Source organism: Mustela putorius, unplaced genomic scaffold (assembly GCF_011764305.1).
Source record: "Mustela putorius furo isolate JIRA1106 unplaced genomic scaffold, ASM1176430v1.1 tig00537350_pilon_pilon_pilon, whole genome shotgun sequence".
In the NCBI taxonomy this organism is placed as follows: Eukaryota; Metazoa; Chordata; class Mammalia; order Carnivora; family Mustelidae; genus Mustela; species Mustela putorius.
The window spans coordinates 21,678,572-21,703,569 of NW_025422471.1; the positions used below are offsets into that span (position 1 = coordinate 21,678,572).

The following is a 24,998-nucleotide window of genomic DNA, read 5'->3' on the forward strand; positions in this document are numbered from 1 at the left end:
TCAGAGAATGCCCCTCAAAATCAATAAGAATAGGCCCACACCCCGTCACCTAATAGTAAAATTTACAAGCCTTAGTGACAGAGAAAATCCTGAAAGCAGCCCGGGAAAGAAGTCTGTAACATACAATGGTAAAAATATTAGATTGGCAGCTGACTTATCCACAGAGACCTGGCAGGCCAGAAAGAGCTGGCATGATATATTCAGAGCACTAAACGAGAAAAACATGCAGCCAAGAATACTATATCCGGCTAGGCTATCATTGAAAATAGAAGGAGAGAGTAAAAGCTTCCAGGACAAACAAAAACTGAAAGAATTTGCAAACACCAAACCAGCTCTACATGAGATATTGAAAGGGCTCCTCTAAGCAAAGAAAGAGGCTACAAGTGGTAGATCAGAAAGGAACAAAGACAATATACAGTAACAGGCACCGTACAGGCAATACAATGGCACTAAATTCATATCTCTCAATAGTTACTCTGAATGTTAATGGGCTAAATGCCCCAATCAAAAGACACAGGGTATCAGAATGGATAAAGAAAGAAAACCCGGGATGCCTGGGTGGCTCAGTTGGTTGGACGACTGCCTTCGGCTCAGGTCATGATCCTGGAGTCCCGGGATTGAGTCCCGCATCGGGCTCCCAGCTCCATGGGGAGTCTGCTTCTCTCTCTGACCTTCTCCTCGTTCATGCTCTCTCTCACTGTCTCTCTCTCAAGTAAATAAATAAAATCTTTAAAAAAAAAAAAGAAAGAAAGAAAACCCATCTATATGTTGCCTACAAGAAACTCATTTTAAGCCCGAAGACACCTCCAGATTTAAAGTGAGGGGGTGGAAAAGAATTTACCATGCTAATGGACATCAGAAGAAAGCAGGAGTGGCAATCCTTATATCAGATCAATTAGATTTTAAGCCAAAGACTATAATAAGAGATGAGGAAGGACACTATATCATACTCAAAGGGTCTATCCAACAAGAAGATCTAACAATTTTAAATATCTATGCCCCCAACGTGGGAGCAGCCAACTATATAAACCAATTAATAACAAAATCAAAGAAACACATCAACAATAATACAATAATAGTAGGGGACTTTAACACTTCCCTCACTGAAATGGACAGATCATCCAAGCAAAAGATCAACAAGGAAATAAAGGCCTTAAATGACACACTGGACCAGATGGACATCACAGATATATTCAGAACATTTCATCCCAAAGCAACAGAATACACATTCTTCTCTAGTGCACATGGAACATTCTCCAGAATAGATCACATCCTCGGTCCTAAATCAGGACTCAACTGGTATCAAAAGATTGGGATCATTCCCTGCATACTTTCAGACCACAATGCTCTGAAGCTAGAACTCAACCACAAGAGGAAGTTTGGAAAGAACCCAAATACATGGAGATTAAACAGCATCCTTCTAAAGAATGAATGGGTCAACCGGGAAATTAAAGAAGAATTGAAAAAAATCATGGAAACAAATGATAATGAAAATACAACGGTTCAAAATCTGTGGGACACAACAAAGGCAGTCCTGAGAGGAAAATATATAGCAGTACAAGCCTTTCTCAAGAAACAAGAAAGGTCTCAAGCACACAACCTAACCCTACACCTAAAGGAGCTGGAGAAAGAACAAGAAAGAAACCCTAAGCCCAGCAGAAGATTTCTCAATCGTAAAGATCAGAGCAGAATCAATGAAATAGACATCAAAAAAACAATAGAACAAATCAACGAAACTAGGAGCTGGTTCTTTGAAAGAATTAATAAAATTGATAACCCCCTGGCCAGACTTATCAAAAAGAAAAAAGAAAGGACCCAAATAAATAAAATCATGAATGAAAGAGGAGAGATCACAACTAACACCAAAGAAATACAAACTATTATAAGAACATACTATGAGCAACTCTATGCCAACAAATTTGACAATCTGGAAGAAATGGATGCATTCCTAGAAACATATAAAGTACCACAACTCAACCAGGAAGAAATAGAAAGCCTGAACAGACCCATAACCAGTAAGTAGATTGAAAGAGTCATTAAAAATCTCCAAACAAACAAAAGCCCAGGGCCAGACGGCTTCCCAGGGGAATTCTACCAAACATTTAAAGAAGAACTAATTCCTATTCTCCTGAAACTGTTCCAAAAAATAAAATAGAAAGGAAGGAAAACGTCCAAACTCATTTTATGAGGCCAGCATCACCTTGATCCCCAAACCAGACAAGGATCCCATCAAAAAAGAGAGCTATAGACCAATATCCTTGATGAACACAGATGAGAAAATTCTCACCAAAATACTAGCCAATAGGATTCAACAGTACATTAAAAGGATTATTCACCACGACCAAGTGGGATTTATTCCAGGGCTGCAAGGTTGGTTCAACATCCGCAAATCAGTCAATGTGATACAACACATCAATAAAAGAAAGAACAAGAACCATATGATACTCTCAATAGATGCTGAAAAAGCATTTGACAAAGTACAGCATCCCTTCCTGATCAAAACTCTTCGAAGTGTAGGGATAGAGGGCACATACCTCAATATCATCAAAGCCATCTATGAAAAACCCACTGCAAATATCATTCTCAATGGAGAAAAACTGAAAGCTTTTCCGCTAAGGTCAGGAACACGGCAGGGATGTCCATTATCACCACTGCTATTCAACATAGTACTAGAAGTCCTAGCCTCAGCAATCACACAACAAAAGGAAATTAAAGGCATCCAAATCGGCAAAGAAGAAGTCAAATTATCACTCTTCGCAGATAATATGATACTATATGTGGAAAACCCAAAAGACTCCACTCCAAAACTGCTAGAACTTGTACAGGAATTCAGTAAAGTGTCAGGATATAAAATCAATGCACAGAAATCAGTTGCATTTCTCTACACCAACAACAAGACAGAAGAAAGAGAAATTAAGGAGTCAATCCCATTTACAATTGCATCCCAAACCATAAGATACCTAGGAATAAACCTAACCAAAGAGGCACAGAATCTATACTCAGAAAACTATAAAGTACTCATGAAAGAAATTGAGGAAGACACAAAGAAATGGAAAAATGTTCCATGCTCCTGGATTAGAAGAATAAATATTGTGAAAATGTCTATGCTACCTAAAGCAATCTACACATTTAATGAAATTCCTATCAAAGTACCATCCATCTTTTTCAAAGAAATGGAACAAATAATTCTAAAATGTATATGAAACCAGAAAAGACCTCGAATAGCCAAAGGGATATTGAAAAAGAAAGCCAAAGTTGGTGGCATCACAATTCCGGACTTCAAGCTCTATTACAAAGCTGTCATCATCAAGACAGCATGGTACTGGCACAAAAACAGACACATAGATCAATGGAACAGAATAGAGAGCCCAGAAATAGACCCTCAACTCCATGGTCAACTAATCTTCGACAAAGCAGGAAAGAATGTCCAATGGAAAAAAGACAGCCTCTTCAATAAATGGTGCTGGGAAAACTGGACAGCCACATGCAGAAAAATGAAATTGGACCATTTCCTTACACCACACACAAAAACAGACTCAAAATGGATGAAGGACCTCAATGTGAGAAAGGAATCCATCAAAATCCTCCTGTGAGGAGAACACAGGCAGCAACCTCTTCGACCACAGCCGCAGCAACATCTTCCTAGGAACATCGCCAAAGGCAAGGGAAGCAAGGGCAAAAATGAACTATTGGGATTTCATCAAGATCAAAAGCTTTTGCACAGCAAAGGAAACAGTTAACAAAATCAAAAGAAAACTGACAGAATGGGAGAAGATATTTGCAAACGACATATCAGATAAAGGACTAGTGTCCAAAATGTATAAAGAACTTAGCAAACTTGGGACGCCTGGGTGGCTCAGTTGGTTAAGCAGCTGCCTTCGGCTCAGGTCATGATCCCAGCGTCCTGGGATCGAGTCCCACATCGGGCTCCTTGCTCAGCAGGGAGCCTGCTTCTCCCTCTGCCTCTGCCTGCCATTCTGTCTGCCTGTGCTCGCTCTCGCTCTCTCTCTCTGATAAATAAATAAAATCTTTAAAAAAAAAAAAAAAAAGAACTTAGCAAACTCAACACCCAAAGAACAAATAATCCAATCAAGAAATGGGCGGAGGACATGAACAGACATTTCTGCAAAGACATCCAGATGGCCAACAGACACATGAAAAAGTGCTCCATATCACTCGGCATCAGGGAAATACAAATCAAAACCACAATGAGATATCACCTCACACCAGTCAGAATGGCTAAAATCAACAAGTCAGGAAATGACAGATGCTGGTGAGGATGCGGAGAAAGGGGAACCCTCCTACACTGTTGGTGGGAATGTAAACTGGTGCAACCATTCTGGAAAACAGCATAGAGGTTCCTCAAAATGTTGAAAATAGAACTGCCCTATGACCCAGCAATTGCACTACTGGGTATTTACCCTAAAGATACAAATGTAGTGATCCGAAGGGGCACGTGCACCCGAATGTTTATAGCAGCAATGTCCACAATAGCCAAACTATGGAAAGAACCTAGATGTCCATCAACAGATGAATGGATAAAGAAGATGTGGTATATATACACAATGGAATACTATGCAGCCATCAAAAGAAATGAAATCTTGCCATTTGTGACAACATGGATGGAACTAGAGCGTATCATGCTTAGCGAAATAAGTCAAGTGGAGAAAGACAACTATCATATGATCTCCCTGATATGAGGAAGTGGTGATGCAACATGGGGGCTTAAGTGGGTAGGAGAAGAATCAATGAAACAAGATGGGATTGGGAGGGAACCAAACCATACGTGACTCTTAATCTCACAAAACAAACTGAGGGTTGCTGGGGGGAGGGGTGTTAGGAGAAGGGGGGTGGGGTTATGGACATTGGGGAGGGTATGTGCTATGGTGAGTGCTGTGAAGTGTGTAAAACCTGGTGATTCACAGACCCCTGGGGATAAAAATATATGTTTATAAAAAAATACATTTTATTTATTTAATTTATTTATTAGAGAGATAGAGAGAGAGCACAAGTAGACAGAGCAGCGGGCAAAGGGAGAGGGAGAAGCAGGCTTCCTGCCCAGCAGGGAGCCTGATGTGGGGCTCAATCCCAGGACCCTGGGATCATGACCTGAGCCAAAGGCAGACACTTAACCGACTGAGCCACCCAGGTGCCCCATGAATTTCTTTTTGTTCATTCTTCTAGCTCTGAAGTGGAGGCCCTAAATGTTAGTGGATTACTAAACTCTAATGCTGGACCTTGCAGACTTTAATTCAGATGCTATCATTTCTATGGGGGTATAGCTCAGTGGTAGAGCATTTGACTGCAGATGCTATCATTTCTCTGTCTCAAATGCTTTCTGCCCTGGTTAATATCAGTGCCATGTTAAAATACAATTCTGAGATTAGGCACCCCCATTTTTGGTAGCAAGCAACTTGTACCTGTGACCCCAAAGCTTGCTTATCTGCAAGTCCTATAGCAGCAGCCAAGTTCCTGTGGTGTTCTGCTCTTCATGGGTGGAACAGGAAGAAAACCTGAATTAATTCATACATATCTGCCACCAACATCTGTTTTTCCAGCAAGAATTCTGATTTCTTAAGAAATCTGGTGTCTGCGAAGGTTGGATTAAAACTCATTTCCAGCTTACATTCAGGGAGGAGATTCTTAGGCTTTCTCAATTTAGTAAGGTGATATAGGGCATTCAATAATGGCTTACTACTGGATAACATCAGCAGACAGCATATTCTCCCCAAAATTGAAATCCCACCTGCATACATGAAGGGTCTACAATGGCAAAGCACTGTGCAGTTAAACCTAAGGAGTTATGACATAGAACATAATGAAAAAGGATTTAATATATATATTCTATATGTAAATATTTTAATTATTGCTGACTATAGACTATGCTAATGTTACTTGCCCTTATCAGTAACTTAAGAAAAACAAAACCAATTATATTAAGAAAAACCTAAAACATTACTGAAGAAAATAAAACCTTTTGTGTTGTAATTTTTATTTTTCTAGAACAGAAAGCTGACAAAACAATGGTAAAATCCTTCTTGAAGAGTAAATGTCGAGGAAAAGCCATAACATTTTTGGAGTCAAAGGCTGAGGATACACTTTGCCCAACAGCAACATATGAGGTATACTTCAAAGAATAACATCATGTTTCAGATAAATTTTAGTACTTAATTATTATTTGTATACCAAACAAAATAACTTAGAGCTATAAAATAAGAACCAGTAAAGTTTGACTAATAGATCCATCAACTCCTTTTACAGAGGTAGCACAGTGTCTTCCTTCACAGTGTGAACTCTCCAGCCAGGCTGGCAGATTTCCTGCCACCTCTGCGACAATAAGCAGTCTACTGACTCCTCTCTGCCTCTTTCCTCATCTGGAAATGAGGATGATAGCAATAAGCTACCTCCTAGGATTGCTATGAGGATCAAATGAATCAACACATTCAGTGCTCTTAGAAAAGTGTCAGACACAGTATACATGTCCATAGAACTGTTAGGTAAATTCATTTCCTTCAAATATGTTCTGACCAAAACATCTGCAAAACCCATTTCTTAGTGGCTCAGCATATGTGTGTGTGGTAGCCGTTAGGAATGAATGAGCTGATCTGACTAGTGAGGAGCCACAGAATGTATTAGAGAGAACAATTCAATGGGCAATAGTAAACATATACATGAAAAGGCAAGGAGAGCTAAAACTCTGAGTCACAAAACATTAAAGATCAAATGCTTTATTTCATGGTATCGAGAAAACTGAACCAGCTCCAGGAAACCTGGGCTCTTGTCCTAGCTCAGCTGTCAAATTCAGCTCTTGTTCTTGAGTCAATTGTTTAACTTCTCTAGGATTAAGTCTCTTTGTCAATAAAACAGAGTTGGGCCATTCACCACTCTAAGAGCTTTAAGATCTTAAAATAGCTCTCTCCCGGGGCCTGGTTGGCTCAGTCAGCTAAGCACCTGCCTTGGGCTCAGGTCACGATCCCAGGATCCCAACATTAAGCCATGCTTGGGAGCTCCCTGCTCAGAGGGGAGAGTATGCTTCTCCCTCTATCTCTCTCCCCAGCTTATGCTCTCTCTTGCTTATTCTCTCAAATAAATAAATAAATAAATAAATAAATAAATAAAAATCTTTAAAAAAATTAGCTCTATCATTCACCAAGAGTATAGTGAGATTTACTGGCATATTTAGTCCTACAACAAGCAGAGTCACGTTAATAATTCTATAAGTAAGATTTCCAAATCTTTATTAATTTCTTGAGAAAATTCCATTTAAAAGTACTGTTCATAAATAAGGCAGGTTTTACCACAAGTCCTAGATTTTTTTTTTTTTTTTTTAGATTTTATTTATTTGACAGAGGCAGGGAGCGAGAGTACAAGTGGTGGGGGAGGGGTGCGGAGGGAGAGGCAAAGTGAGAGGGAGAAGCAGACTGAGCGCTGAGCAGGGGAGCCTGATGCAGGGCTTGATCCCCACACACTGGGATCATGACCTGAACCGAAGGCAGATGCTTAAACCACTGAGACACCCAGGTGCCCTAAATCCTAAACTTTCATAGCAGTCCCCTTTATGGGGCTTATGGTGAGCTTTTGTAGTAGCACAGTATATTCCTGGCTTTACCTATAATTTTTATACTGCTAAAATACCCCAAAAGTATAATTTTCCACAACAGCCACAGAAAAGGAAATAACACTTAATCTTGCTCTTCACTGTCAATGCTTCCAAAATATAATTTATAAGGAAATCCTGGATTATTGAAAGACTTCTAGATAACTTCCCATATACAAATACAATGTAAATCAGGTAGGATATGCATTAACTACCCAAACTACTACCACCTCTTTCTCAGACTTTTTTTTTTTTTAAAGAGGGTAAGTTGTGGGGGCAGGGTTGGGAGGTAGGGAGAGAGAATCCCTATGCAGGCTCCATGCTCAGCACTTAGTGCAATGCGGGACGTGATCTCACAACCCTGAGATCATGATCTGAGCTAAAATCAAGAGTGTGATGCTTAACTGACTGAGCCACCCAGGTTCCCTTCGGACTACTTTTAGTGAAAGTAGCATTTTAAATTTTACCATTCTATTATCACAATGGTCATTTGTGATAAATTCCTTTATAAAAATGAACTTAATTTTAGCTTCAAAGGGTTCCTAAGAAACAATTTAAGTGAACAACTCAATAGGTCTTAGGTCCCTTCTTGAAACATACTAGTTTGTAATTCCATTTTCAGTTTGAAGTATAAACTTAGTCAACTACAGATATATGAAGCTATTAATCTTTTATTTGCATTGTTACTCTACAGCAACTAAAAGACTGAAAATGTTTATACAAATACCTCTTGAAATCCAGCTTGATGCCTTTATTGCTTTTTATAACTGCAGTCAGCCATTCCTGTAAAGTATTATCACTATTTGTTTCAGGAGGATGGGCCATGATTGGTTGGCTATATTCTGACCCATCACTCGGAAGGAGGACATCAGCCTCTATCATGTGAGCAGTACCTGTCCAAATAAAAGAACTTAAGTTAATGCTAATAAAACAGGGACTGAAGAAGATGTCAGGTCCAGTAGTCTTTTGAGGAAGATAAAAACTAACATTTACTGAATAACTACTAAGTACCAGGTACTGTACTAGGCCTTCACAAGTTTGTTTGTTTCAAAGATGAGCAAACAGACAAGGAGTTAAATGCCTTTCTGTAGATCTACAGCTCTCAAGCTGATGTTAAAATATTAATTTCTTTCCAGTACATAGCAAAGTGAGTATACAAAAGAAAGGATTAATATGTGTTCATTGAAGTTTCTGAGAATAAAATAGTACTTTTATCTTCTCACTCCTCACATTAGAAATTATAGATATTTATTGCTTATAGTAACACTTTTCCTGAAGATATTACAAAAGTTTTTTTAAATACATATTTTATTCTCAAAAAGACTCAATGTTTTGTTTCTTACCAGGACATTTTTAAATATGAATGTATTTAAAATCTAAATGTTAAAAAATAAATAAATTTAAATGCTAAAACCATAAAATAAAATTACATTATATGTAATAACTTCTGTAACAACTTTGACTATTCTGAGCTCTACATATGTTGACAGTGCAATAAATACCAAGTGGTACTTTTACATTGTTTCTCCTGTACTCTTTTTAAAATCATAGACATTGTTGAAAATCCAGTTTCCCATTTTAACCAAACTGAAACAGATGTATTAATAATAGTTATACTATGTTTACATATTCTGGGAGAAATGAGATGAACCACTGAAATATAGCCTTCATATCTCTAGTATCCTCTCTCTTTTCCTTTAGCCTAAAAAGAAATCACAAAACTAACCACGGCTGAGAAAAGGGATTTGTGAAGAGCATTTCCAAACTATAAAATATGGGGCTCTGGTTTTGCCTAACAGAATGTAAAAAGGACATTATCTGAAGACTAAGTAACCTATGAAAACTTCCTGGATCAATATATTGATCTATTGATCTCTATACTATTTTTAGTAAAGTATAATAAAAAATACTATATTTTTAGTATAAGATTTCAGCATATACTATTATGAATTATAAATTTTTAACAAATTTTTCCAAATTTTTAGCTGCTATTACATAGAAATAAAATTTATTTTGTTTTGACTTTGTATCCTGAGATTTTTCTAAATTTACCCATGAATTTCAATCATTTATCTGTGAGATTTTTTGATTTTCTATATATACAACCATTATGTCTGTAAGTAGTACTTTATTTCTTCCTTTTTTCCATTTTTAAAAATTAACATAGGGGTGCCTGGGTGGCTTAGTTGGTTAGGCATCTGCTTTTGGCTGGGATCATGATCCTGGGGTTCTGGGATCCAATCCCGAGGGCTCCCTACTTAGCAGAGAGTCTGCTTCTCCCTCTGACCCTTTCCCTTGCTCATGCTCTCTTTCTCCCTCTCTCTCTTTCAAATGAATGAATAAAATCTTTTAAAAATTGACATATAATTCACAGACCATAAAATTCCACTTTTAAAGTATATATTCAATAATTTTTTATTTTTTAGATTTTAAAAAATTTATTTATTTCACACACACACACACACACACACACACACAGAGCATAAGCAGGAGAAGCAGCAGGCAGAGGAAGAGGGAGAAGCAGGATCCCCGCTGAGCAGGGAGCCTGATGTTGGCTCCATCTAGGACCTTGGGATCATGACCTGAGCCAAAGGTAGACACTTAACCAACTGAGCCTCCCAGGTGCCCCAATTCAGTGGTTTTCTAGGATATTCAAAAGGCTGTGCAACCACCACCAGTACCTAATGCCAGAAAAATTTCATTATCCCAAAAAGAAACCCTGTATCCATTAGCATTCACTCCCTATTCTCTACTCCCACCAGCTCCTGGCATCCACTAAACAACTTTTTCTTCAGTGTTGCTTTTGCTAAAATTCATTTATTACACAATCACTGTGTAGTTATTATGTGCTAAGCACTGTTTTAGGTATCAGGGATTCCTCCTTTTGAGGAGAAAGAATAACATTTAAAAAATATATTTATAGTAAAAGAAATATATATTCAGATACATTATCCAGGTACATAATTGAGTAGGATGCAAAAGATGCATTAATTTTTATAATAAAACTTGGGACTGTGGCATTTTCCTTGTACCAGGTCACTTTGAGCTATGCCCTAGACCTCTTGGGTGATATGCTTTCAGTCTCCTGTGCTGCTGCAGCCAACATGGGTAGTTCATAGGAAGTAGCTAAAAAAACTGCTATAGTGTTCATCTATAATGAAGGCATATATATAACTATATATCCTATATAGATATATAGAGAAATAGATAAAAGATAGATATAGATATAGACAGATAAATACATACATGTGAGATATATATATATATATATATATATATATATATATATATTTTCTTAAATAGATTAAGTTAGTAAACCAAAGTCCTGGTTTCTAGTCCAAGGCAATTAATTATAAATTAGTACATAATGACTTCATCCATCCATTAACATACTTGTTGAACTTCTCCTTAGTACACTATGAAGGACACAAAAATATGTAAGATATACAACACTGATATTAAAAATTTGCTCAAATAACTACAATGTATAAGCAAGTGTAATAATATATTGAGAGTTTCAAGTAGACACAGAAAAAGTAAATCACTTCTGGAAAATAAGAAAATTCTTCCATTATGCAAATTTGTTCATTTTGCAAACAAAATGAGATCTTTTTTTTTTTTTTTTTTTTTTTTTTTTTTAAAGATTTATTTATTTATTTGACAGAGATTACAAGTAGGCAGAGAGGCAGGCAGAGAGAGAGAGAGGAGGAAGCAGGCTCCCTGCTGAGCAGAGAGCCCGACGCGGGACTCGATCCCAGGACCCTGAGATCATGACCTGAGCCGAAGGCAGCGGCTTAACCCACTGAGCCACCCAGGTGCCCCTAAAATGAGATCTTTTATAAAAGTACTTATGTCAGCCTACAATTTTCACTTTGATCATCTAAGTCTTTGATACCCAAAAATATGCCTACATATCACAAAAAGACCTGAATCAATCTATTATCCAGTATAAATACAAGAAACTGTATTGACTTACTTTTCAGTGCCTCATTCAGTTGTGCCTTATGGTTAGCTGCATGATACCAGACGATCTCAGCGCCATCTTCTGTTGTGATCAGGTTATTTCTCAGAAAATATTCTAGTACATTTTCACTCCAAGATCCTAAAACAACATTTAAATCAAAATGAATGGATTGTTTTTCATGGGGCAAACATTTTTTAATAATATTGGGCAGAGTATATTTTTGTGGAGAATAAAAAGTAATTAAACTGGAAATTATACAAGATTTCAAAAATTGAGAACAAACAGGATGTGGCAGGTGTATATTATATATATAAACTAGCTATATATAAGTAATAATTAGTAAGCATACAGGATAGTCTATTTGAAACTCAGAAGCATGAGGAAGTAGGGAGGAAGAAAAACAAATGGTAAGAAGCAGTTATTTTTAAAGATTTTTTTTTTTCATTTATTTGACAGAGATTACAAGTAGTCAGAGAGGCAGGCAGTGAGTGAGAGGGGGAAGTAGGCTCCCTGCTGAGCAGAGAGTCTGATGCGGGGCTCGATCCCAGGACTCTGAGATTATGACCTGAGCCGAAGGCAGAGGCTTTAACCCACTGAGCCACCCAGGCGCCCCAAGAAGCAGTTATTCTAAAGCAAGAATTTTCACATGATACTGTTTCCAACCTTGGACTATAAATAAGTAAAATGAATGTGAAGTCATATTAAAAGCTATATTAAAACTTCTTAAATTTTGTGCAACTTAATTGTTTTCTTCACCTGAGGCCCCATTCTATATTCATATAACAATTTAGAATCTTAAACAACACATGTTAAGTATATTCACCTTCAGATTATGAATCTCAATAATATTTATATGAGTGACTAAGCTTCTGAATTAGTAATTATAGGTTTATCTAGCATGTAAAAATACACATAACTCCCTATCAACTACTTTTTGGCTCCCCATATTTTCTATTAATTAAGCCTTAAAATATGTGAGTTAAGACTAAAATATTACTTGAATCCAAGTCTACTCCATTCTATGTCATATCCCAATATAACAATGAGAAAAATAGTTATGTACCCAATTCTTGTTTATTCACTTAAACATTTTAGTGCCTACCAATTGGCTGCAAATTCCTTATACATGAGATTATGTCTTCTGTTAATTTTTTATTAACTCTGCCTAATAAACTGTTAAAAACCTACAAATGGCCAGCAGAAACTGCCAATTAAGACATCAAGGAAAAGGCAAATTTTGATTACAGAATGGAGGGACATAAGAGAACTTCTTAATATGCATGGAATATAGCAACCACTCTGTATACTGAGCTACAGAACAAAGGTGAGAGTTAGCTATAGCATCCACTATAATCCAAAATTACATGGTTCTATTTAGCATATCCAACAGTCACAGACTATTCAGACTCAGATGAAAATACATAGCAATTTTTTTAATACTTGAGTTAGGCATTTTTAGAAGGCACATTAATTATAGGCTAAAACAGAAATGTCATACAATGGAAAAACAATTAAAACATAGTATATCTTCATGATAAAATATGTGACTGATATAGTTGTTTTAAAAGTTTTTGAGATGGGATGCCTGGGTGATGCAGCTGGTTAAGAATCTTCTTTTGGCTCAGGTCATGATCTCAGGGTCTTGGGATCAAGCCCTGCATCCCCGCTTGGCAGGAAGCCTGCTTCTCCCTCTCCCAAGTGAAAGAGAGAGGCGGGAGAGTGGTGTCAGAGTGATACAATGAAAAAAGAACAAAAAACAAAAAAACCAAAAAACTTCACTAGCCATTGTTGGCTCTGAAATGGGGGAAGAGACCAAAAGCCAAGGAACTCAAGCAGTCTCTAGAGGAGGGTGAAGGCTAAAACACAGATTCTCCTAGAGCCTCCAGAAGGAATGCAGTCATGCTGCCACTTTGATTTTAGGTCAGTGAGACCATTTTAGACTTCTGACCTACAGAAGGACACACATAATAAATGTGTGTTGTTTCAGTAACAAAAACTAATGCTCTAAAAAAAAAATGTAGTCTGTATATTTTTTAAAAAGTAGGAGAAAACAAAAAAAGAGATACATAGTATACGGTGGCATGCATGTAGACTATGTTCTTAAAATTCAGGATTGTTGGGACGCCTGGGTGGCTCAGTTGGTTAAGCAGCTGCCTTCGGCTCAGGTCATGATCCCAGCATCCTGGGATCAAGTCCCACATCGGGCTCCTTGCTCAGCAGGGAGCCTGCTTCTCCCTCTGCCTCTGCCTGCCATTCTGTCTGCCTGTGCTCGCTCCCTCTCTCTCTCTGATAAATAAATAAAATCTTAAAAAAAAAAAATTCAGGATTGTTAGTGTCAACAAAAAGAGGAGGCAGAACTGAAATAAAAGCATTTAGCTGAGGTCTGAGAATTGCAATTTAGGGAGTTTTTAAAAAATTCAAAGGGGTTTTTTAAGACAAAGAATGCTTCTATATATTGTTTTACAAAAAATTTTAACTAGTGTTGAGGGCAGAAAATTAATCTTAGCTAAACAGAGTTAGTTGCTAAGTCTATCAATAAGAAAAAGTCTGTTACTGTAGTAAGTTGCAGGTACTCCTGCAGAGTCCTTGGAATATTTGCAGTTTAGCCCAGTTCTAAAAGTTCAAGGTTCTACCTGATGAGAAGGTGCATAAGCACCTCCTTGCCTTATGGCCCCATTTTATAAGCCCTTGACATAAGTTATTCCATTTTATTTTACCAGTCACATTAGAAAATATATCAAAAAGTTACTATTGGCATTGTGTGGACATTTTTTCCTACTTCAACATATTCTACAGATTTTCTATAATGAGCATGTATTATATTTACAATCAGGAAAAAATTTAAGCTGAAAAAAGAATATGTCACCAAAGCTGCCTAATGTGACTACTTAGGATTATGTAAAAAATACTGTAAGCTTCTGGGCGCCCCTGTGGGGCTTGATCGGTTAGGGCCTCTGAGTGGCTCAGTCAGTTAAACATCTCACTCTCGATTTCAGCTCAGGTCATGCTCTCAGGGGCCTGGGAATCTAGTGTTGCTCAGCAGGGAGTCTGCTTAAGATTCTCTCCCTCTCCCTCCCACCCCTCAATCTCTCTCAAATAAATAAATAAATCTTAAAAAAATAACAAAGATACTGTAACCTTCTGGAGTAGAGCTGCCTGGTTTAAATTTTTCTTTTTCTATACATTCCTTTAAAAAAATATTTTATTTATTTATTTGACACAGAGAGAGAGAGAATACAGCAGGGGGAGTAGGAGAGGGAGAAGCAGACTCCCCACTTTGGGGTCAAGTGACAGGGACACACTAGTTACCAGCTTCTGGAAGTTGTATAACAAAAAGCTGGAATAATGCTTGGCCACATCTCTTCATCTTCACTTCTCACTCTTGCCCAATTCCAGGAGAAATCAGACTAACCAAAACTACTCTCCAATTCAATCTACTGAAATTATAGATCAGGTAAATGTCACTTTCAACCAGGACCTTAAGATGCAACATTTCTATCCCCCACCACTCCTTTGCAACATCATACTAGAAATATTAGCTATGCACTAAGACAATAAAAGTAAATAAAAAGTATATAAATTGGGGAAGAAAATATAAAACAGTCTTTGTTCACAGACATGATTTTATATGCAAAGAATCTGAAGGAATCAACACAAAAACTCCCAGAATTAGTAAGTGATTTTTGCAAGCTTGAAGGATACAGGGTTGGTATTTTTTTTTAAAGTCAACTGTTTTTCTGCTTATCAGCAAAAAACAAGTGGAATTTGAAATGAAAAATGCAATACCATTTATATTAGCACCCAAAACCCAAAAATACTTAGGTATAACTCTAACAAAATATGTACAAGATCTATAAAAGGAAAACCACAAAACTCTAATAACGAAATAAAAGAACTAAATGGAGATATTCCATGTTCATGGACAGAAAGACTCAATACTGTCATGACATCAGTTCTTCCAACTTGATCTACAGATTGAGCAATCATAATAAAAACCCACTAAGTTATTTTACAGATATTGACAAACTGACTCTAAAGTTTATACGGAGGGCATAAAAACCAAAGTAGCCAACACAATCCTGAGGGAGAATAACAAAGAGGTGACACTATCCAACATCAAGACTTACTATAAAGCTACAGTAATCAAGGCCAGGCAATACTGGTGAAAAACAACAACAACAACAACAAAAACCCCAGAAAGAGCAATGGAATAGAACAGAGAGCCCTGAAGTAAATGCCCTGTAAATATAAAGCCCTGATCTTTGGCAAAGGAACAAAGGAAATACAATGGAGTAAAGAAAATCTTTCTAACAATGATGTGGGAACAACTGGACATCCACCTGGAAAACAATGAATCTAGAAACAGACCTTACATCCTTCACAAAAATTAAATGCAAAACTGTAGAACTCCTTTAAGATAATATAGGAGGAAACCTAGATGACCTTGGGTATGGTGAAGACTCTTTAGATATAACACCAAAGGCATCACCCATGAAAGAAAGAATAGGTAAGCTGGATTTCACTAAAATGAAAAAAACTTTTGCTCTACAAAAGATAGTATCAAGAAATGAGAAAACAAGTCACAGACTGGCAGAAAATACTTGCAAAAGAACATATCTGATATTGGACTGTTATCCAAAATAGACAAAGAACACTTAAATCTCAACAGTAAGAAAAGAAACAATGTGGTTTTAAAAGTAGGTCACTTTACAAATCGTAAGAGACGCTTAATCTCACAAAACAAACAGGGATGCAGGGGGAGGGGGTAAGGGAGAGGGTGGTGGGGTTACGGACATTGGGGAGGGTATGAGTACTGTGAAGCATGTAAACCTGGCGATTCACAGACCTGTACCCCTGGGGATAAAAATACATTATATGTTTATAAAAAATAAAATAAATTAGAAAAAAGGTCACTTTATCATCATATATAAAGAAACGCCAAGCATTTGAAAAAGTCGTAATATGTCATAATATGTCTTCAGAGAAACAGAAAACAATGAGGTACAACAACACACCTACTACAATATCCAAAAGCTGGAACCCTGACAACACCAAATGCTGGTGAGAGTGGAGCAAAAGGCACTTTCATTCACTGTTGGTGGGAATGCAAAATGGTACAGCTACTTTAAAAGTTAGGCAGTTTCTTACAAAACTAAACATATTCTTATCATACAATCCAGCGGTTGTGCTCCTTGATATTTACCCAGAGAAGTTGAAAACTTAAGTTTTCAAGTTACAAAAACCTGCACGAGGATGTTTACATTGGCTTTATTCATAACAGCCCAAAATTAGAAGCAACCAACATGTCTTTCAGTGGATGAATAGATCAATAGACGTTGGTATATCCAGACAACCACCAGGAATATTACTCCAGTGCTGAAAAGAAATGAGCTCTCAAGTCGTGAAAAGAACCTTAAATGCACACTAGTAAGTGAAAGAGGTCAATCTGAAAAGGCTACATACTGTATGATTCCAACTATATGACATTCTAGAAAAGACAAAACAACGACTAGTGGTTATAGGAGGTGGGTGCGAATAAGTGGAGCACAGAGGATTTGGGGATCAGTAGAATTATTTTGTATGATACCATGAGGGATACAAAGCATTAAACACCTGTCTAAACCGAAAGAACAGACACCACCAACAGTGAACCCAAAGGTGAACTACGGACTTCGATTATAATGTGTCCATGTAGAGTCACAAGAATCGGAAATGCTGGTATTAAGCAGAGGCTCTGCACGTATTCAGGTAAGGGGTATATGGAGAATCTCGGTGACTTCCAGCTCAATTATCCGATGAATCCAAAACCACCCTAAAAAAGAATTCCTTTTTATAAAAGGGCCCAATAGTCTTGCTATTCTTGGCCGCATCATAGGCTTTAACACCCACGCGAGGAACCAAGATTCTAAGCCAGACCACAGAGCGCGCAGTGAGGACTCGGACCCCCAAGAGCAACAGGGCGTGGTGCTGCCGCAGGAGTCTCGCAAAGCGCTCCAACTATAGGTCGGAGGCCAGAGAGAGTGCCGGACTGCGAGCCAATCGCGGGCAGCCCTTCCGGGACCCACAGAGGCGGGATCCGCGCTTACCGGGGCCCCCAGCGGTCGCTGTCATGGCGACGGCCAACCGCAGTCCGCAGAGGCGCGGAGCTGTGGGCCACCGCGGTTGACCTTCACAGGTGGCGTGGAAACCCTGGAAACCCGACTCAACAAACGACACACAAAGGAACCGCCTCCCTCGGGCCACGGACCTCCTAGGTGAGGTTTCCAAGCGGAGGCGGAAAGAGAAGCGGTGCGCACGCGCAGAGGCTGAGGCTCGAGTTTCTCCAGCGCGCAGTCTCGAGGTTGGCGTGCGCCGAGCAAGTGTCGCGCGAGTTGCTCCTCTGAGAGAGAGTCAGAAAGCGGGTAGTTCTGAAGAGCTCTACGCCAGGGAAGGCGGAGGATGAAGCTCGGAGATTGAAAGAAGTCACTGGTGTGGGGTACGATTTTCCAAAGTTTAATATATTTTCTCTTTTTTATTTTAGTAACATCCTAAAATGACATGGAATCATTTCCTCTAAAAACGAGTGTTTCTTCACAAGGGTACCAAAGTGATAACGTGCAAGTTTTCTGTCTCCCTCTTCCTCCCTCACGAAACACTTCCTCCCTCACGAAACACTTGTAGCAACTGGATTCTCTCACGCGTTGCCTTTTTTTTTGCCCACAACTCTTTACTTTCCGCAGCCAAGCTGAAACTAGAAAAAGACCTCAGTGGAGGTCTCAGTCAGAGCCCTGACATTTTCTCGCCCTGTGACTCTAATACATTTCAGTCAGTCGTAAAATTAGGATGACACATAACGCAAATGGCAGCCCTTCAGATTTTAATATATTGGAGTCTTTCCCCACTTGGGTTGTAATTATTTCAGTTTGTCTCCAGTCAGGCTTCCAGTGTTCTCTGGAGGTTCTCCAGCCGAGTCAAAAAGATTTCTAGAGTTTCAGAAAACGCCAAATTCTAATGATTTCAGTGTGTGTTTGTGTGTGTGTGTGTTTAAATCGTTGAGATATACAGTTGGTTGACTCCTCTATTTGATTTGCAGTTCCCTGATGATAAAAACGTTATCCATTTAAAGTGTCCAAGACAGTGTATTCATAGAATTTTTGTAACCACACGACAATCAAGTTAACATTTTCGTCACCCCAGGGCAGTGACTTTCCATTTCTTCCCCAACGCTGTGCAACCACAAATCTACTCTTTGTCTCTGTAGATTTGCCTCTGCTGGACACTTCACTTAAGTGGAATCATACAGTGTTAGTCTTTTGTGACTGGCTTCTTTCACTTGGCATGTCTTGGCAAGGTCCCTCAGTACTGTAGCATGCATCAGTACTTTATTCTTTGTAGCCAAGTAAAATTCCATTTTTGTATATACCACACTTTATTTGTCCATTCATCAATTAATGGACAATTGCATTGTTTCCGCTTTCTGACTGCTAATAACTAATACTGCTTATAAGCATTCTTGCATAGATTCTATATGGAAGTATGTGGAAGGAATTTCTCTTGAAGTAGAGTTGCTGGTTAATATGGTAACCATATGTTTAACTTTTTGAGGAATTGCCAAACAGTTTTTATTTATTTTATTTTACTTTATTTTATTTATTTATTTGAGAGAGAGAGCGGGAGGGGCAGAGAGAGAGAGAGAGAGAATCTCAAGCTGACTCCATGCTGAGTTTGGGGACTGACACAAGGCTTGATCTGAAGACCCTGAGATCATGACCTCAGCTGAAATCAAGAATCGGATGCTTAACTGACTGCATCACCCCGCTGAACAGTTTTTAAAGGCAGATCTCCCGTTTTTGCATTCTCTCCAGCAAGGATTAAGAGTTCCAATTTCTGGGGGCACCTGGGTGGCTCAGTGAGTTAAGCCTCTGCCTTCGGCTCAGGTCATGATCTCAGGGTTCTGGGATTGAGTCCCGCATTGGGCTCTCTGCTCAGCAGGGAGCCTGCTTCCCCCTCTCTCTCTGCCTGCCTCTCTGCCTGCTTGTGATCTGTCAAATGAATAAATAAAATCTTTAAAAAAAAGTTCTAATTTCTCTATATCCTCAAGAATAATTGTTATTATCTGTTGATTTTTTAAAAAAAATTGTAGCTATCTAAGTGAATAATGAAGTAGTATCTCATTCTGGTCTTGATTTGCATTTCCCTAGTGATTAATAATGTTGAGCATATTTTCAAGTGCTTATTGACTATTTTCTTTGGATAAATATTTATTCAAATCATTTGCCCATTTTTAAAAGAGATTTTATTTACTTATTTATTTGAGAAAGAGACAGAGAGAGAGACAGCATGCAAGCTGGGAGAGCAGAGGGAAGGAGAGAGAGAGAATCCTAAGCATATTCAATGCTGAGTGCAGAGCCCGATGCAGGGCTCAGTCTCATGACCTGAGATCATGACCTGAGCTGAAACCCCAAGAGTCGGACACTTAACCGACTGAGCCACCCATGTGCCCCTTTTTTCTCATTTTTAGTTGGGTCATTTGTGGGCTTTCTTTGTTGAATTATAAAAATTCTTTATTAGGTCTGACTCCTAGTCCCTTAACATACATGATTTGCGAATATTTTCTCCCATTTTGTAGGTTGTCGTTTCAGTTTCTTGATGCTATCAGCTGCACTTCAGAAGTTTTTATGGCCTATTGGTTATGGTATTAGGTCAGTTTTCGTAGACTTTACAGTTATGAATTGATTCAATTAAAATTACTCTTTACTGTTCATTTGTGAGAGCTGTACACTGAAGTATGTGTGGCATGAAATGATGATGTCTGAGATTTGGTTAAAGGTACTCCAACAAAGAAATAAAGGGATAGATGAAGCAAAAGTAGAAAATCTTGAAAATTGTTGAATCTGAGGCTTGTCATAGAATGGGCACGTGGAGTTATCTCATCCTATTTTCTCTACTTTTGTATAGGGGAAAATATATTTTTATACGAAATACATATCTGATTACTTTTTTTTGGCACAAAGGAAAGGTTTCATATGTTAAGAGTATATGGTACATTGAAGGAAGAATAGATAAACAGAGCCTTACAAGGTTAGAGTGTGAAAATTAAGCATTGACCTGAGAATTTCAAGATACTTTTGATGATACATATGTATAAATAGGAATAAAGTGTGTACTGTTAGTACTGAGTAACCTAATCTGGGTGGGAGTGGTAACTTTATACAAGGTGAAGCCATTTGTGGAAGTATGACCTTTGATTTAGTATACATAACTCACTCTTGAGTAAGTATAGCTGGCCTTAGAATTTATTTTCCTGTCAGCACTTATGTGTGTTTCTTTGTGTGTGTGTATGTGTGTATATATATATATATATATATATATATATATATATATATATAAATAAACCTTACACATCATGTAGAATATGAGCACTGGTTATAGTGAGAAGAGCAATGGTCAGAAGGAGACCATTGGGTCCTAGTTTCAGCTATGTGACCTCTAGCTATATAAGTAGTCTTTGTGCCCTTGAACTAGGATTTCATTTTGTTAGTGAAAGTAGGGACATTTCATTAGATGACCTTAATGCTTTTTTTCTGCTTCTGAAATTATAAGCAGAGCCATCAAAACTCTGCATAAATTTAATAGAGATTAGTTTGGAGAGTCCTAATTGCTAAAAAGTTTCTCCTTAAATTCCAATAGTTAGTTCCTAGATGTGTGACTTTAAGCAAGTTATTCTTTTATTATCTTGTCTGTGAAATGCAATAAAGAAGCCACAGGTAAATTTCCTTTTACTGAAGTCTGTTCTCTCTGGTAATCACCAAAGCCACTCCAGGTTTTTTGTGTGTGTGTGTGTGTGTGTGTGTGTGTTTTAATTTAAGTGCCTGCAAGGTGTATTTTTTACTCTTCTTTTTACTTTTTAGTTTTAGTTTAGTTTAGTTACTTTTTACTTTTTAGCCTATATATTCTATGTTTCAGAAAGTTTCTTGTAAATAGTGTATAATCAAGTCTTGTTTTTTTAGCTAGTCTGTGTGTTTTAATTACTATACTACACCATTTCAGTTTAATTTTTTATTTTGTTGGATTTAGGTCTACCACTTATCATTAATTGTCTTTCTCTCTGCTTTCCAGTTCTGTTTTCCTTTCTGGCCTCCTTTTGAATTTTTTAAAATTATTTTATAGAATTTCATTTTAAGTTATATATTGGCTTATTTTTTTAAAGATTTTATTTATTTATTTGATAGAGAGAGATCACAAGTAGACGGAGAGGCAGGCAGAGAGAGAGAGGGAAGCAGGCTCCCTGCCGAGCAGAGAGCCCGATGCGGGACTCGATCCCAGGACCCTGAGATCATGACCTGAGCCGAAGGCAGCGGCTTAATCCACTGAGCCACCCAGGTGCCCCTATATATTGGCTTTTTAAAAATATCTCTCCATGCTATATTTTTTAGTGATTACTGCAGAGTTGTTTTTTTTTTTGTTTTTTTTCTTAAGATTTTATTTATTTGAGTGAGAGAGTGAGACAGAGTACCAGTGGGGGGCAGGCAGGGAGAAGGAGCAGTTTCCCTGCTGAGCAGGGAGCCTGATGTAGGGCTTGATCCCAGACCCCAGGATCACTACCCAAGCAAAAGGTAGACGCTTACTGGATTAAGGCACCCAGGTGTCCCTCTAAACGTTATTATACCAAACTTTTTATAATCTGCTTAGAATTTTTTATTTTTTTTTATTTTTTATTTTTATTTTTATTTTTTTTTAAGATTTTATTTATTTATTTGTAAGAGAGAGAGAGAGTGAGAGCAAGCACAGGCAGACAGAGTGGAAGGCAGAGTCAGAGGGAGAAGCAGGCTCCCTGCGGAGCAAGGAACCCGATGTGGGACTCGATCCCAGGACGCTGGGATCATGACCTGAGCCGAAGGCAGCTGCTTAACCAACTGAGCCACCCAGGCGTCCCTCTGCTTAGAATTTTTTACCACTCCAAGTAAAATATAGAAACCTTACTACCATATATGTCCTGTTACTCACCTCCCATTAAGATGTTGTTCTCATGTGTATTAGATCTAGTTCTGTTAAACATCCCACCAGACTGTTACAAATTTTTTATTTCAGTTAGTTATACATATTTTAACAAACTTAAAAGGTGAAAAAATACTCTATTCTATTTATTCAGATATTACCATTTCTGTTGTTCTTTCTTGGCATTTTGGTGTTCCCTTTGATACCATTTTACTTCTCTATGAACTTTCTTCAGCATTTCTTTTATAGCAGTTCTACTGGCAGTGAATTATCTTAGTCTTCCTTTTTCTGAAAATGTCTTTATTTCACTCTGATTCCTAAAGGATGTATTTGCTGGTTAAGGATTCTGGGTTGATAATTATTAGTATTTTTTTAAAGCACTTTAGAAGTAAGGTTCCACTGTCTCTGGTTTCTGGTGAGAAATACAACATAATTCAAATCTTTGTTCTCCAAAAAGTAAACAGTGTCATTTTTCTCTGGCTGTTTTCAGATCTTTTCTTTATGTTTAATTTAATCTGTGTGGTTATGATATGCCTGGGTATGGTTTTTAACTTTTTAGCAATTTGCTGTGCCAGTATAAATGCTGTAAATATAATTTCATGTAAACATATATAAATTTATTTCTTTCACCAAATTTTGGAAGTTTTTAGCTACCATTTATTTCTTAAAATGTTTTTTCTTCCAATCTTTCTCCTCTTCTTTTGCATCTTCTCTAACATGAATATTAGATATTTTTTTATTTTCCCATAAGTCCCCAAAGCTTTTCTTTTTCTTCTACTTTTTTCTCTGTTATTCAGACAGGATAATTTCTACTGAAATATCTTTAAATTTTCTGACTCTTCCCTTGGTTGTCTCCATCCTATTAAGACCCTCTGGGAAATTTTTTTATTTGTGTTTTTCACTTATAAAATTTCAGTTTGGTTCTTCTTTAAGACTTATTTATTTACCTGAGAGAGAGCAAGCTAGAAAGAGAGCACTAGTGGGGAAGATGGTGAGAGAGGAAAAAACTGCTTCTTCCTCAAGGAGCAGGGAGCCTGATGAGGGGCTTGATCCCGGGACCCCAGGAGCATGACCTAGGCTAAAGGCAGACACTTAACCTACTGAGCCACCAGGTACTCCTCAATTTGGTTCTTTTTATAGCTTCCATTTTTTTGGTGAGCCTTCTTCCCTTCCATTCATTTAAATAGTGTTTACCCTTGCTTTATGGGACATAATTAAAATAATATGTTAAGTCTTTTTCTGATGATTCTTAAATTTGAGAATTAGCTTTTGTTCCTTATCTTTTCCCTTGAGAGTTGTTTAGATTTCCTTTTGTTTTACATGTTGAGTACTTTTGAGTTATTTCCTAGAGATATATATATATATACATATATATATATATATATTTAACGATTTTATTTATTTATCTGACAGACAGAGACCACAAGTAGGCTGAGAGGCAGGCAGAGAGAGAGGAGAAAGCAGGCTCCCTGCTGAGCAGAGAGCCCGATGTGGGGCTCGATGCCAGGACCCCGGGATCATGACCCGAGCTGAAGGCAGAGGCTTTAACCCACTGAGCGACCCAGGCGCCCATATTTCCTAGATATTTTGAATATAATGAAACTGTCAGTCCTGTTTAAGTCTTTAAAAGAATGCTTTTGTTTTGTTTTGGTTTTAGCTTGCAGTGATCCAACGGCCATACCACCCTGAACGCGCCCGATCTCGTCTGATCCAATTAGTTCAGAACACATATCCTGGGCAGCTTTATGTGGGTTGAGGTTTCAATTATAATTTAATTTTCAACACTGTTGCAGTGCGGTTCCAATCTGCCCTGATTGTGCACCACCCAGTAGCCACTCTGAAACCTGCATACAAGCATACCTCATTATTGCACTTCACAGATACTGTTTTTTACTAACTGAAGGTTTGTGGCAGCCCTGGGTCAAGCAAGTCTATCAGTGCCACTTTTCTAATAGCATTTGTTCACTTGGTTTGCTCACTATGGTTTACTGAGTATCTTAAGCTCACTGTTGAGAACTACTGCTTAGAAAAAAAGATTCCTTTCAAAATGACTACTCACTGACAATGCACCTGGTCACCCAAGAGCTCTGATGGACATGTACAATGATACTAATGTTTTCATCCCTGCTAACACTGTATCCATTCAGCAGCCCATAGATCAAGGATTCATTTCAATTTTCAAGTTTTATTTAATAAATACATTTTGTAAGGCTATCTATAGCTGCCTAGATAGTGATTCCTTGGTTGGATCTGGGCAAGTCAACTGAAAAGCTTCTGGAAAGGATTCTCTGGTGTAGATGCCATTATGAACATTTGTGACTCATGGAAAGAGTTCACAGTATCAACATTAACAAGTTTGGAAGAAGTTAATTCCAGCCATTTTGGATGACTTGGAGGGGTTCAAGACTTCAGTGAAGTAACATCTTGTGGTGGAAGTAGCAAGAGAACTAGAATTAGTAG

At 37.9% G+C, this 24,998-nt stretch overlaps 1 protein-coding gene and 1 long non-coding RNA gene across 3 annotated transcripts in view; one reads left to right on the forward strand and one right to left on the reverse strand.

The window, feature by feature from the left end:
• FAM151B (family with sequence similarity 151 member B) overlaps window positions 1–17,778 on the reverse strand; it is a 39,840-nt gene extending 22,062 nt beyond the window's left edge. For both annotated transcript variants that reach the window (XM_045074499.1, XM_045074498.1), the window contains exons 1-3: window positions 17,648–17,778; window positions 11,574–11,699; window positions 8,325–8,490 (exon numbers count right to left, since the gene is read on the reverse strand). In XM_045074499.1, the coding sequence (XP_044930434.1) occupies window positions 8,325–8,490; window positions 11,574–11,699; window positions 17,648–17,672 (317 nt within the window). In that variant the 5' untranslated portion in view covers window positions 17,673–17,778. The remainder of the gene's footprint in view (window positions 1–8,324; window positions 8,491–11,573; window positions 11,700–17,647) is intronic.
• A 129-nt stretch (window positions 17,779–17,907) lies between these two features.
• LOC106007264 overlaps window positions 17,908–24,998 on the forward strand; it is a 70,217-nt gene continuing 63,126 nt past the window's right edge. The window contains exon 1 of the long non-coding RNA XR_006605024.1: window positions 17,908–18,036. This is a non-coding gene — a long non-coding RNA (uncharacterized LOC106007264). The remainder of the gene's footprint in view (window positions 18,037–24,998) is intronic.